General features: G+C 32.7%; 1 protein-coding gene across 2 annotated transcripts in view; it reads left to right on the forward strand.

Moving 5' to 3' along the window:
- LOC148852909 (esterase/lipase/thioesterase family protein) overlaps nt 1–1856 on the forward strand; it is a 114891-nt gene extending 113035 nt beyond the window's left edge. For both annotated transcript variants that reach the window (XM_088944173.1, XM_088944172.1), the window contains exon 13: nt 1472–1856. Coding sequence is in view for 1 of the 2 variants with exons in the window: in XM_088944172.1 (XP_088800298.1) it covers nt 1472–1501 (30 nt within the window). In the remaining variant the exon portion in view is untranslated. The remainder of the gene's footprint in view (nt 1–1471) is intronic.
- The last annotated feature ends 14271 nt before the right edge of the window (nt 1857–16127 follow it).

The raw sequence follows: 16127 nt of genomic DNA on the forward strand, positions 1-16127 counted from the left end.
GTATAGAGTACAATGGTTGACCATAATGAGCCATTTGCTCTAATTTCTAACATGAATTCGATATGGGTTCTATTATATCTATAGCTAGAAATTTTGAATGGTCACTTCATCAATTGGATATGATGAATGCATGCCTTAATGGAGACTTAGAAGCAAAGGTATATATAGTGTAATTACTAGGTTTGCAACTTGAAGGTAGTGAATAAAAGTTTGTTATTTGAAAAAGTCCTTATATGGACCCAAACAGTTCCCTAGATTATGGTTTGAAAGGTTTAATAAGAAACTACAATATGTAGAATTCCAACAATGCCAAACTGATCGCATCTTGTTTGTTAAGAGGGAACAAAACTAAATTTTAGTTCTTAGTATACATGTTTGTAATCTTGACATCACTGGAAATTGAACAGTTAAAAAAGTTACTTGACATCACAATCAAGGTGAAAGATCTAGTCAGATTAAAGTGCTTTCTAGGGATTGAAGTTGCTAGGCCTTACAATGGTATCTTAGTTTTCCAAATTTACATCGTAGATATACTCAAGGAAACTAGTACAAAGGCTCAAACCAGCTGATACACCTATGAAGTTTAACCTAAAACTTGATAAGGATTGCAGAGAAGCTTTTATTTGTGAGACAATTCCAGAGGTTGATACTTCGATGCATGTCTATGACTAGACCAGATATTGGATATATTCAGTTCTCAGCGAGTACATACATTCTTCTACAACAGCCCAGTTTACTACTTCTGAGCATTTTCTTAGGTACTTAAAGAAGCACCCAGGGAGAGGTATTCTTTTCTCTAATGGTTATCTTTGAGTTGAAGTGTATAGAAGATCTATCACAAGTTCCTGCACATTGAGGGAATTTAGTGACATGGAAGAACAAGAAGTAAGCAATTGTTGCCAAATCTAGTGTTGAAGCCAAGTATAGGGCTATTGGTAAGGTTTTGTGGTTAAGGAGCTTACTACTGAATTGGGGTTTCCCATGAGAGGTTCAATGTCTCTTTATTGCAATGACAAGGTAACAATAAACATTGCTTGTAACCATGTTTAGTATGAGAGGACCAAGCATATTGAAATAGATGTGCTTTTATCTGATAGAGAGTCGAGAAGGGTGAAATGCCTTCTTTTTTGTAAACTCTAAAGATCAATTAGCTGATTTTTTACCAAAAATGTATCTACCCAATGCTTAATATGTTTGATTACATTAAATGAAAGGGTACTTTGGTAATCATCCTTAATATGTTTGACCCTAAATATACCACTTACTCTGAATTTGCTTCTCTTCAACACGCTTTCTTTCTTTTCTTATTTCTACCTCTTTTTCTGTGGCAGACAACAATTTTTGTTTTTCAATTTCCTTTCTAATTTGAATTTTAAAGGACAAATAAATATAAATTGATGAAGTCTAAGGAATATAAGGATATACATACTACATCAGTTCTAACGATAATCTCTATTAAAATCTTTTGCAGATACCAGGACTCCGTCGACCACAGCAATAGTTGCCTTGAATTAAATACCAGAGAAATCAAGGGAAAAAGGTCATTGATTTGACAAGCATCAAAGATGAGCTGAGAAAACCAAATGAAATCAAGTTTGGTTGATTCTAAAATGTCGTAATGAATGTTGTTGAAGATCCTCTAACCTTATTTCCTGGTTTTCAAATTTTAGAAAACCAAATCAAATTATGGGACCTGCTTTCCTGAAATACTGGGGTTTAGAAAATGACTACGTTGGCAAACACCCTTTAGATTATGGAGTTCTGAACCAAGGGTGGCATTTGTATGGTAATACAATTTTTGTCAGAGGTTTGTTCATTTCAACTTTTATTCAAGATTTTTTCAGTTTTGACTTCAATTAAGTTTACAAGTATTATCTATAACCTATCCCAGCTATATATTAGGGTAGATTAAATTAAAATTACACGTTGGTTCTGTTTCAAAGGATTTTTCATATTGGACAGATTCTATATAAATCCGGACAAATTTCACCACCTTCAAAGTTGAGTATATCCCTAAAGATGACATGACGTGTAAGATTATTCTATATGCAGGAAGCATTAGAGTTTAGTATAGATCTCCAAAACAATAATCATTGATATTTTATCAAGAACACAAAATGTCTAAAGCTTGATCTGGAGAATCCATCACTGATGCCAACTTGAATCTTGGAGGCAGTAAATGCCTAATTTACACATCCTATGTCAAAAATGCGATCGACATATGGGACTAGTGCCCCAAGTGTTAACTGTTAAACGTCATTTTGCACTTGAAGATGGTCAAATTCCTATATGATGCATGGTTAAAGAACCCCTTTCCATGGTAATACAATTGCTGTTTTTACCTGAAATCCCAATTTGGCATTCTTATAAGATGCCTTTACACGCATTTTTAATTTAGGCCTCTTTCAACTGTAAACAGCTAACAGTTGTATGCCAATTTCTGTTGATCAACTCAAAATATTTAAGGTAAAAACATCAACAGTACCAATCACTACCAAATACAATTAACATTAGGAATAATTATGATAAATCCAGGCAACGTGATATTATCATTCTAGACTAATCTAAGGATAGGGTTTTTTTTTCCTATTTCCTATTTGAAGTAGAAAGGGTGGATTTGAGTCTAGTTGAGCCAAATATTTATTTGGCTATTCAAGTTTAGCTTGATAAAAAACAAAATTTGAACTCAATTCAAGCTAGAGACTTGAGCTTCAATTCAACTTGATTCAAAAGTTCATATGTTCTAGCTTAGCAATGATTTATTATTAAAACACAGATTAAAAATATTATATATAATATAAGCTTAATTAGTCTCAGTACTTGATTCTTGTTCAGTCCACCGCTTGGATCCCCAATTCACCCCGAACACTTGATTAGACTATTTTAATCTTCTTGAAACATAAAAAAACTCAAATAGCCTAAATTTAAACCTACTCAATGCCAATTCGATAGCCTCGATTAACTCCTATTTACACCATCAAACCCTTGACATTTTAAAATAATGGTCTGTAAATTTTCAACTTAAGATTCCTCCGTTTAGCCAAGGTTTAAAATTTTGCAATGTATCGGCCCGTATCGACAAATACATATCGTATCTTTGGCTTATCGACACAGGGAACGGTACTAAAATGCATGTACCATTCCTATTCACCGTTTCCTATGTTTATTGTGGCATTTCAACATGTTCTATGCGCGTATTGGTCGATATGCTACCAATACGGTAGCGCATCAACTAATACACTACGAATTTACTGTGTTGCGAAAACAATTTTAAAGAAGGCTTCTAAACCCACTTTAGAAGTCTTCTTTCTTCCTAAAACTCTCTAGAACTCTTCCTTTTTGTTTTTTGTTTTTTGTTTAATTTTTTATTTTTAGATTAAAAATGTTTAGTTATTTCTCTAATATTTGCCATGATCTAATCATAAATATTTATTATGTTGTAAATATATGGGTGATCTATTATGTCCATAAATCCATTTAACTTTTCTCTTACATATTTATTTTTTTTAATTTTAGTGTAGATATTTGTGAGTATGTGAAGAAATTTTAGAATAATAAAACAATACAAAAAATGGAAATTTATGTTTTTGATGTGATCTACCTATAAAAATTGATTATGTTGTAGATCTATGGATGATCTACCATAACCATAGATCAACTAAAATTTATTCTAAAATAATTAATTTTTTAATTTTATAGGTTGAGTGTATTGAAGAGATAACACTGATTTAACATACTCCATAATTCCATCCTGAAATATCATGTGAAAATTTAAATTTATTTTTTGTTTTATTTTTTATTTTTAGATTAAAAATGCTTATTTATTTCTCTAATTTTTTGCTAGGATCTAATCATAAATATTTATTATGCTATAAATATATGGGTGATCTATAATGTCCATAAATCCATTCAATTTTTCTATTACATGTTTATTTTTTTAATTTTAGTGTAATTTTTAGAATAAAACATGGAAAATAATTATTTAAATAAAAATAAATAATTATTTAAAATTTATAGAAAAAATGTTTGGTTAAATAATCGTTACATACTTACATGACTAGTTAAAAATGTTACATAATTATTTGAATCAATAACTTTTAATTGTTTAATTGTATTAGATAACACTTAACAAAATTTTTAATGTAACTAAAAAGAATTCATGTGAATATTTAAGAATGTTTAAAAAAATTACAGAATAAAAGGCATTGATATAATTCAAATGATAATTGTGGACTCAAAAAATTTGTAAATAATTGTTATTTGTTTAATTGGATTAGATTATAAGTGAAAAAAATATTTCAAAAAGTAAAAAAAAAAGGATTTCCTAATAACACTTGAAATTTTGTTTAGTAACACATTAACACTTAAAATTGGATAATTTATTCAATAATAGAATTTTGGTGTGATTCATATAATGTTGTAAACATAGTGGATATTTATAAATTTATTTGTTAAATTAGATGATTTTAAATTTTTAAATGTGTAAACATGATGGATAATTGGGCACTTGATGATTATTATTTCTTAAATTAGATAATTTATTTAATAACTTGTTAGATTTATGATTTATTATTTATGAATATTTTATTAGATATTATTTTATAACTTTAAATTTTCAATTAATTTTTATGCATATGCATTATGATAGTATGACATTATGAATATGTGATATTTGGGATATAGAATTTGACCATCTAAGCCTTCGACATGGCACTTAAAAGATAAAAAGAAGATATTGGTTGGAAATATGGCACAAGAGTTGATGATAATCGATTCCATACAAAATGTAACTATTGTGGGTTAGTTATGAAAGGTGGTGGTGTGACACACCTAAAACATCATTTAGCAAGGGGATATCCAAATGTTGTCGATTGCCCTAAATGCCCTTAGAAATTTCCAAGGCAATGCAAAAGCATCTCAAAGAATAAGAGATGTTAAGGAATTAACAAGAAAAAGACAAAAAAAAAATGATTAAAAGAATATTAGGGCCTAGAGATGATGATGATAAAGGGGAGGAGGATGACATAGAACCAAGGCCTCAATATTTTAACATATATGATGATGATGCAGAAAAGTATAAATAACATATAATATGGGGCATGCATCATGAACTGCATAATGGGAAGTGGAGTAAGTACAATGATTTCAGAGAAGTAAGTATGTATTTGCAGATTCAGAGTATCAGGGGATAGTGGATCATTACAAACATCCATGTCAAAGAGTAAAAGAAAATTATTCTATACATTGAGTATGAAAGGAGCATTTTCAAAACTAAATCCCTTTAAAAAATCTTCATTAAGTAGGGACACTCCTAATAATAAAGAGATTGATACATATTTGTATAGAAACAAAGATGCTATATGGAAAAAACTTAAAGAGTGTTATGAGAAAGGCTTTGGACATAATATGAAAAGAACAATTGCAAAGTTTTTATTATACAATCACATTCCTAAAAGTGTAATAAATTCATAATATGCAAAAAAAGGTTTGAAGGGGACCATAACTTATGAGGTGATGGGAAGGTTTTTAGATGAAGAATTGGCTGAATTGAAAGACCACTTCAAGACATTTTATCATAAGGCTAACACCTATGAACTTACCATCATGTGTGATGGTTGGACATGGCCAACCGGATTGTCCATCATAAATTTTGTAATGTATTGCAATGGACAAACAATATTGCACAAATATATTAATGCGTCATATGAGCGGCATAATTTACAATATTTGTATAAACTGATGAATTCAATGATTGATAAAATTAGTCCTGAAAACGTTACCCACATCATAATTAACAATGGAAGTTCTTACAAAGCATTTGGGAAAATGTTGAAAGGAAATAAAAAACACATATTAGAAACCATGTGCAACCCATTATATTGACTTGATATTGAAAAATATTTTAAAATTACTTAAGGTGTCTAATCTTATTAAAAAATGGCAGAAAATTACAAATTTCATTTATAATCATGCCATAGTTCTCAACTTGATGATAAAGTTACAAAAGACAGAGAATTAATACGTCTAAGACCTACCAAATTTGCTACTCATTACATTGCTCTACAAAGTCTTGTTTCTCAAAAAGCAACATTGAGAGCCATGATTGATTCAGATGAATGGAAATTGTTGCAATGAAGTAAGACACCAGTAGGGCAAAAAGTTGAAAAAAATAGTCAGTAACATTAATTTTTGAAGAGTAAATTTTCTATATTGTAATATGATTGAGCCCATCGTTAAAATCTTTCGGATAGTTGATGGTGAAAACGAGCAACAATGGAAATTATATATAAAACAATGTAAAAATCTATTTTAGTAATCAAAGAAGTTGGTAACAAACTAGTCCAAGTTCTTAGAGAATGAAATAGAAATAAATTTGGCAACATATTCAAAAGGAAAGAGGATATCCTCAGGAGACTAGAGGAGGTGAAAAGGCAACAAGTTGATACAATGAATGATCCCTCACTACCTAACTTAGAGAGGGCTCTCCATAAACAATTAAATAATATCTTTAAGATAGGAGTTTTATTGGGCCCAAAAATCTAGAATTGATTGGATCAATCTAGGGGATAGGAATAACAATTTTTTTCATACAATGACTATAATCAGGAGGGCTAGAAATAGGATTATCTATATTAAAGATGAGGATGTAATATTAATTAATGATTTAGAATGAAATTGTTGATTATTTTTGCAAGTAATTTAATAAAAGATTCTTGGTTGAAGGGACTTGTAATATTGAAAAAGTCATTACTGGTATCACTCCTTGTATAAGTGATGATCAAAAAAATGATATTGGGAGTGATGTTACTGATGAGGAGATTCTCTATGCCCTCAACTCTATGAAAGATCTTAAAGCTCCAGGTCCCGATGGTCCCAATGTTTTATTTTTCAAAAAATATTGGATTATTGTTAAGGAGTCAATGTGCTAAGTGGTGAAAGCTTTCTTTCATTCGGGAAAGCTATGTAGGATTCTCAACAAAACCTTTATTTCACTTATTCCTAAGAAGAAAAATGTAGAATTAGTAGATTGTTTTAGACCTATAAGTCTATGTAATGTTATTTATAAAATTATTTCTAAAATTCTAGTTAATAGAATCAAACTTATATTGGATGAAATTATTTTCCCTTATTAGAGTGCATTTATTCCTAACAGGCAAATCAATAATAACATTCTTATTACTCATGAGATGATGCATTTTATGAGAAAGAAGAAGGGTAAAGTAGGGGTGATGGCCTGCAAGATTGACATGGAGAAAGCTTATGACAGATTGGAGTGGAATCTTATTGAGAAAGTCTTGAGGAAATTTGGTTTCCATGAGAAATGGGTAAATTGGGTTATGGAATGTATCAAAACAATATCTTACCAAATTTTAATTAATGGTAAGCCCATAAGAGAAACTCACCCCACTAGAGGAATAAGATAGGGGGAACCTCTTTCTCCCTACATCTTTGTTCTTTGTGCTGAGGCCTTAACTAGAAAGTTGGAGCAAGAATCTTTATCTATTCTTAAATTTGTTGATGATTGCCTTATTTTGCTGAAGCTACTATCCTTGCAGGTCTTAAAGTCAAAGAAATCCTTGATGACTTTGCAAAGGATTTCGGTTAAAGCCCTAACTTTGCAAAATCTTCAGTTATTTTCTCTGAAAACATGCCCATGAAATTCAGGAAAATTTTAGCTAAAATTATGAAAATTCCATTAGAAGTAAACTATAAATCCTATTTAGGGGCCCCCATTATCAAGAGTAGGGTTACAAAAAATACGTTTTACAATCTCCATGAGAAAATTGTTAGCAAGTTGGCTAATTGGAAAAAGAATTCTCTTTCTATGGTTGGAAGAATCACTCTTCTTAACTCCTCTGTCAATTGATTCCCCAGTTTGTTATGAGATCTTTTCAAATCCCAAAGAATATGATTGAGGGGATTAATAGAATTCAAAGGGGATTTCTTTGGTCTAACTTTGAAGGCAGGAAGCCGATTCACCTAATGAAGTGGGAAGAAGTTCGTACTCCTAAAGATAAGGGTGGTTGAGGCATTAAGAACCTTATCTGGGTTAATGAATCCAACCTTGCAAAATTAGGTTGGAAAATTCTTACTGATGAAAATAATTTGTGAGTCAAAATAATTAAAAGTAAATATCTAAAAGCAAGCAATTTTCTAGATGCTAAAATCAAGAAAGGTATCTTGTGGGCTTGGAGAGGGATCCTCTAGGATAGAGAGCTTCTTATGAAGGATATGGGCTAAGAAATTGGTAATGGTAAATCAGTGAATTTTTTGAGAGATAGATAGATTGGAGATAAAGCACCGCTGATTTAGTTCCTCAAGGAAATATTGTTAATGAGGGACTCTTAGTTAGTGATGTGATTGATCAAGATTAGAAAGTTTGGAATAGAGAGGAAATATGTTGTCTTGTTCTATATGATATTTGGTTGAATGCTAATGGAAATTTTTCTTCAAATTCTGCCTATAGATTGAAATGTGGAATTGTTTCAAATCCAATAAATAGTTTTAATTGGAGTAAGAACATTTGGAAGCTAAAGTGCCCGCCAAAACTTCATGTGTTTATGTTCCTATTGTTGAACAATCGACTTCCGTCTAAATCTCTTCTTAGACGCAAGGGGTTCAATATCGATGGTGGATGTCATGTTTGTGGTGAGGATAAGGATGTGGATCATATTTTTAGAAAATGTTCTATTGTAAGGAATTGTTGGAGGATTATTCTCCCAACTATTCAAGGGCTTAAAGATCAAGACAGGTCCATAAAATATTGGTGGTTGGAGCTTTCAAAGAATTTGTTGCTCGAGGAGGATGGCAAAAGGAAAAATGTGTATTCCTGTTATGAAGGCCATGTGCACGAGTGATAGTTGCCGAGTTGCTGAGTGATAGTTGTCTTTCTCTGAACCTTTGTAAGCTGCCTTGGCCTTTAGTGTTTATGTGTTGTAGTAATTTGTGGGGACGTGCTACTCCCCGTCTTGTGTAGCCCCTTATGTTTATTATCAAAAAAAAAGATGGCCTAAATTCCCAAAAGAAAATCATAAATATCACAGAGAAGAGATGGAATTCACAACTCGTTCATAAAATTTACAAAACACATATGTTCTTTCGTACATTTATATTATTTGCATTCAATCATTTATGTTGACTAAATATTTAAAATAATAATTAATATTATTATATTTTTTGAATTTTAATATATTATTTAAATCTAACATTTCAATATTCCATGGATCTCAGTGTTAATGAAGATTTGTTAAGTTCTTTAAAAGGGTGGATGCAAAGTTGGAGCCTAATGAAGATAATGCTTCCATTGCCATACAAGAGGTAAGTCGTAAGTATAATTTTTTATATAATTATTAGTTATTATTTGTTTATTTATTGATCATTATTTTTTATAAATTTATAAATGGTATAATATGTTTTGATGATTTGATCATATAATATTAATACTTTTTTTATCTCAAATAGCAATAAGGTCAAATTATTCTATGAGGCACTAGGAGGATTTGGAGAGAGTTTAGCAAAGAGAGCAATAAATAAAGCTTATTAGTCTTTTAGTAAGTAAATTTTTATTTTAATGATATATGATACTGAAAGATTTTTTTTATATTTTTCAAATGAATAGTGGTTGATGTATGGTCAAGATGCCCCACATTTTTGCAAAATTGCAATCAATGTATTATCACAAGTTACTTAATCTAGTGGTTGTGAACACAATTGGAGTACCTTCGGCCTCATTCATACGAAACAAAAGAATCGTATATCCTATGAGACTCTAGAGAAGTTGGTATATGTGCATTACAATATATGACTAAGGGTTAGACATCTTATTACATATAGGAGGCATCAAAAAGGTCACTTTGACCTAATTAATCTTAATAACATATATGATGAAGATGATCTAGTATTGTCATAGTTGGCAGAGAAGGAAAATATACCATTAGATGAGTTAGGTGATCCACCAAAATCTGATGCCTTTGTTGTTAGTCAAATAGGGGTAAATATTAATCAGTGGGTCAAAAAACAAGAGAAATAGAGAAAATATACAACTAATGATGATGATGATGATGATGATGATGATGATAGTGGTGGTGGTGGTGGTGGTGGTGATGATGGTGATGGTGTTAGTAATGCAGCTCGTAACATTAGAAATAATCAAGGTGCTAATTCTAGAGGTGGCCAAAATTAAGGCGATCAAGGTGGTGAATTTCTTAAATATATACTACAATATATGATTCAATGCCTTTTAATGAAGAACAACTCTAAGTGTATGATTCATAGTTAATGAGTTAATGGGTAATTATGATTATGGAAGGCAAAATGAGCAGATCCAAGCTTATGGTAAGCCTGAGAATGAAATGATGCAAGGCATGGGTAGCATGAATTTAAGATCATCTTTAGATTATGGATATGGCATGGAACACATGACTACTACTCAATTTGCTCCTTATGGGTTTTTAGATTTTTGGTGATGGAAGATATGATTGTAAGCAAACTAATGATTCATCTTCATACAATAGAGAGTACACAACAATATGATTCACATGATTATGGATCAAGTTATCAACTTCAAACTCATTATCAGCAATGCGCTTGGGAGTAATGCGTATTTTATACAAACATATGTGAATTTTTATTCTACTAGGATGACTTGAAATCAATATTGTTGTTATGTCAGATTAGTTTAATGTTGATATGAGTAACTTTGAACCTGCGCATAACTCCCTATGGTATTGATGGTCATCACTTCTAATTTTATGTATGACTATAAATTGCCAAGTAATAATAATTTTTATAATTTTTTATGATTTTTGTCTATTTATTAATTATCTAATTTTAATAATTTTTATTTAAATAATTAATAAACACCATCACTTTGTTATCATTCACTAGTTTAATGAAGCCATTAAGATAATGAAAGTGATCAAGGTATGTTCTAACTTTTAAATTCTAGCTTATCATATTGGGATTCACATGCTGAATTTGTAAATTATAATAGATTTAAAATTTGAAGTTGGAACTGAATTAAGTAATTTATTAGATTATTCCTGTATGTTGATTATAAGATGTTTTTTCATGAAACCCACCAAAACATGTGATTTTTATGTATAAATAATTCACTTAAGTCTTATATTTAATGACATTGATGTTTAGTTATGATTTATTGGAATATTTATAGCATTTTCATGTGTATCCATGAGTATCCGAGGCATATCATGATATATCTCTTAAATTTTCCTTTCTGATACGCTTAGCGTTTTCGATACTTTGACCCTTGCGTTTATCCCCCCATAAAACCAATGTTTCATTTTGTGGCCATTCATTATCCTAAACACCTGCAACCCAAGTCCTCTTGAATTGTAGCACCTTGAAACCAATCAAATTGTACCACTGAACTCCATACTTACCAAAATACCTACCTATAGAATTTTAACCCAAGATTCCTCCATTTACCCCTCTATCAAATCAAGATTCCATTTTAGATCCCCTCGTTGATCCAAAATTTCATAATCTTGACCCCCTTGAACCAATTGGACATCACCATCAAATCCTAGACATTATAAAGTCCCTACCTATTGTTTGCCCCTTTATCTTAAATAGATTCCGTTTTGAAGCTTCAAATTATTGAATCAAGCACCCTCTAGATCTACTTGATTTGGGCCTAGTTGGGCCAATCTAACCCCATAATCAATTCAGAATGCCCAAAACACCCACAAAGGAAAATTTCAACAAAAAATGCCCTTATTTATCCATTTATTTAAAAATAAAATGATCAATCTCATTGGCCCCACGCACAAAACCATTGTATACGCCTAGACCCATATCAACCCTTCAATCTTTGACCCAAAACTCCCACCACTAGATTAGAATCCTAGCTTGACCCTCCTTGAACCCAAAATGACCGAACGGTACCCCCATAAACTTAATCGACTGTTCACCACCATTGTTGTGGATCAACGACGACAAGCCCACTCTCCCATAACATATCTCTCCTCGCTCTTTCTTTCTCTTTCTCTTTGTCATCCCCGACCACCCAGAACATATCTTGTCATTGCAAGTCATTGCAGCAATGTCTTTGAATGTAACTAGCGGCAGCGACGAATCCTCTGTCCCATAACTGATTCTATCCCTCTCTCCATTTTTCACCTCCACCGATCGGTTAAATCAGTTGTACATCATCTTCTAAATCTCATAACCAAACAAAGCGGCAAGGACCGAGAAATCTATCCTCTCTCTCATTCTTCTTCTCTATTCTTTCTCTCCTTCTCTTCTTCCACCTCCCATGTTTTCCTTTTCTTTCCTCTCTGTCTCCCTCTTTCCGTCTTTCAGACCACGCATCAGACCCTGTTTTGTCGTTGTTTGAATGTAACCAAACTTAGTCGAACTATCTTCTCCCATGCCCTCTATTTTTGTTGTCCCCCCATTGGTTTTAAGTTCTCTTTCACCTCTTCAAGCCAAACCACACCTCTATTGTTCTATCTCTGCCTTCAGTCAAGCAACACCCATTGATAGCAGTAGCAACCCCGTTGCACCATTCACTATTTCATTTCGAGCTTGACCCAAGGATGTAGCATCACCCCCCTCCTCATTCATGTCGAACCCCGGTGGCAACCTACGATCATCATTCCAGTTTGAAGATAAGAGTTCTGAAATCGGAACTGAGAGAGACCTCCCTTGTTCTATCAGCCAAATATAGGCACATCTCATTAGGTAAGTCCCGTTTGCATCATTCTTCAGGTTCATCTCTCTCTCTCTCTCTCTCTCTCTCTCTATCTATCCATATATATATGTATATATATATAATAGTATACATATATAATGTAATGTATATATATATATATATAAATATATATATTTCTTTTACCTGATTTCTGCCATCGATTAATCGAGGTTGAGGGAGAGGGAGAGAGTCGACGAGCTGGTGATGAGGTTCCCTCGAACCGGCTCCTATAAGCTCGATGCCCACCCAATCCCATCGTAGCTTCCTCCAAATGCCTTGTTCGTTGAATGGAATAATTTTAACAGAAGATGTCTGCTAATTATCCTGAGGATGGATCATCACTTTAAGCTATGACTTAGGATTAATTTCTTTTGCTCTTTTTTTTTGTGTTTAAGTCGATGTTAATTCAATGTTGATTAGTTCAGATGATGTTTGATTTATGTAGACTATCTGTTTGTTTTTTCTCTTCATTTACTTGGACTCGGACTGAGCAGTCGTTGAATTGGACCTCTGGAGATCATGACTAGAGACCCCTTCTTTTGTCTTTAGTTCAATGTCTCTGTTGCCAAAGTGGAAGAAGACGACTGGCTCGAATTCTCTTGGGAGAATTTCTTGCTATGGAAAATGAAAAAAAATAAAAAAGAGAATAAGGAAGAGATGATATAGGGGGAGATGACAGATTAGGGTCGAGCAATATTCCTAGATTAGAATGAAGAGGGGTGTCGGTTGTAGAAAACAAAACAGATTTGAAATAAAAACAATAATAAATAAAAAATAATAATACAAAAAGATCAAAAAATGAAAATAATACAAAAGTGAAAATTTGTAATAAAGGGTTTGGTTAGCATACCCGGATGTTTAAATAAATATATTTGCAGGGGGAATAAACTGTTAGAAAGGAGTTTGTATCTCCTGCCTACAAGAACTTTGTCCACGTCTACCCATGCAACATTATAGCATAGTTGGAGAAATAAACAAATAGGGTTGCATAAATAAATAGCAAAATAATAAATAAAGTAAATAAAAAATATAAATAATAATAATAATAAATATAGAACATAAAAAGAAGAAAAGTAATAAATAATAAATAAATAAAAATAGGGGAGATTCCCTTTTGTTGGTTTGTTCCCAACTTTGTTACTTTCTCTATCATTTCTATGCTTTAGATTGATTGTGTAGACCCTACATATTGGACCCGAGAAAGGAGTGTCTAGTCCCTTCTCTCTTCCATCTAAGTTTTACCCAGATTGGTTCAGTTAGTGCCTTAGATCTTGGAGTCACTATAAACAAAGATGATTTTTGGCATTGTTTCGAGAGGTTCCATCACCTCCATTTCACTTGACTAATGGGTGGCGACTCCAAATCAACCCAAGTGAGTCATTTCCCGATGCTCACTGATTGGTGACTCCACTAGGGAATTCTTGGAACATAGGTAGGGCTCACATGGGATCCGATTTGGTTTGATTGTTTATATTGTGAATAAGCATATTATTTTAGTTACATTTTTGCCTTATTATGTTTCACTTTAGCTTTTGATGACATAGCATCCCATATACTATCATAAATTACCCTTTCATCACTCCAAGATTCGCTTAAGAATGAAATAGAACAAATGAATGATGAATTGAAGAGGATGAAAAAAGTTCGCAACTTGGGAGTTATAGATTTCAGAGAATTGTGCTTATACCCTAATGCGGAGTTGCTTGCTAAGTTCAAAATGCCAAACCTTGAAAAGTCTAATAGGAAGAGATGCCCATAAACCTATTTGAAAATCTATTGTAGTGACATGTTTAATATGACTCAAATGAGAAACTACTCATTCAAATGTTTTAGAAGAGTCTTATAGGGAGTGCTAGAACCTGGTTTGCGAATTTGATAGATGAAAAAATTGGAAAGGTGTTTCAGAAGCATTCTTTTATACCAGTCCTCTTACAACATAGATTTAGCACTTGATCGATCGAATCTCAAGTCCATGACTTAGAGTCAGAAGAAGGCTTTCTGGAATATGCATGTCGGTGGTGCAAAATGGCAGCTAGATTACGACACTTGATGCCAAAAGAAGAGATGGTAAGGACGTTCATCAAGAAGATAAAGGTTCCATATCATACCCTATTGATTGCACAAACTTTGAAGGATATTAGTGATGTCATGAACGGATATGTCATAATCAAAGAAGCTATTGGACAAGGTTGAGTTAACCTAGTGATGATCCCTAAGAATTTATCATCGCATGGGAAACCCTCTCCAAAGTATAAAGAAGAGATGAAATGTAAGCTATTTTTGCTTTTAAGTCTTGGCTATCTCAAGCCCATTATCTGACAAGTTTCAAAGTAGTAGCATATCCAAGATCTTCTCAGACTAGTTTAACTGTCCCTGAGTAGACATATTATCCCTCTCCTATTGTGAGCTCCAGGAAGCTCATAGTTGACTCAAAGAAATGGAGTCGCCACCCATTTTCAAAGGAAATGGGCCCTCATTATCAGATTCGAAAATCAATTTTATCTCTTTGATAGTGACTATGTTCTTTACTAGGAAAGGCACCTAACTGAGAGATTTTAGGTCATAGGGATTAGGAGAGGGAATGTGTTAGGCACCCCTTTCTCCAAGTTGCCATAGCAACCCAATATGCGAGTTGTTTAGGCTTTATTTCTTATGAAAAACAATAGAAATGGTTGTTGGAATTTTTGAAATTTAGAAAAACATGCTCTCAACTTCTCTTGAGACTGATTTTGATGTGATGTTATTGGGTCTTAGGTACTAATTTTTCTAAGACCACCCTCGCCTTTCTGCCTTTATTCTCAGCCTAAAAATAGTTAAAAACAATGATTTTCCAAGGTCTCAGAATTTTGAGCAACCTAGAAAAAACAAACTCAAGTTACAGATGGGGTAAGAGGCTTACCTCTCGTATGTAACCTTGTTAGTGATATTCCAGCAATCGAACTAACCAAAAGAGTGGTTGTATGAGTTCAATGGAAATTTGATATGGTTGAATGCTTGGAGATTTTGAGTATATTTCATATCTAAAATAGTGGACGGATTTGGAGTTTTATAGCGAGTGAGTTGGGAATGGGGAGTTCTACAGAGGATGAGGAATGCTTATGAGGTTTCTACTCTTCCTCTCCTCTCTTCAACTCGCCCCCCAGGTTCCTTTCCCTCTCAAATCTTAAATTGGGTTTGTATTTATACGGAAAAGGAGGGAAAGGGTTCTGAAATTTATCCAATCAAAGGACACGGACTTAAAAATACCTTTTTTAACAAAAATAGGTAAAGATTTTTCAAAGAACATGGTGTTTAGTCAAGTGTTCTTTTTTGGTGAAAGGTTTTCTTCAATTTGGGGGTGGTTTTCATAGGCTTTGTCCGTCCATTGGGAGCTTGGGGCATGCTTGCCATAATAGCTAGTCTCGTATTTGGG

Source organism: Nelumbo lutea, chromosome 5 (genome assembly GCF_056320005.1).
Source record: "Nelumbo lutea isolate HS-2025 chromosome 5, American lotus-T2T, whole genome shotgun sequence".
Lineage (NCBI taxonomy): Eukaryota > Viridiplantae > Streptophyta > Magnoliopsida > Proteales > Nelumbonaceae > Nelumbo > Nelumbo lutea.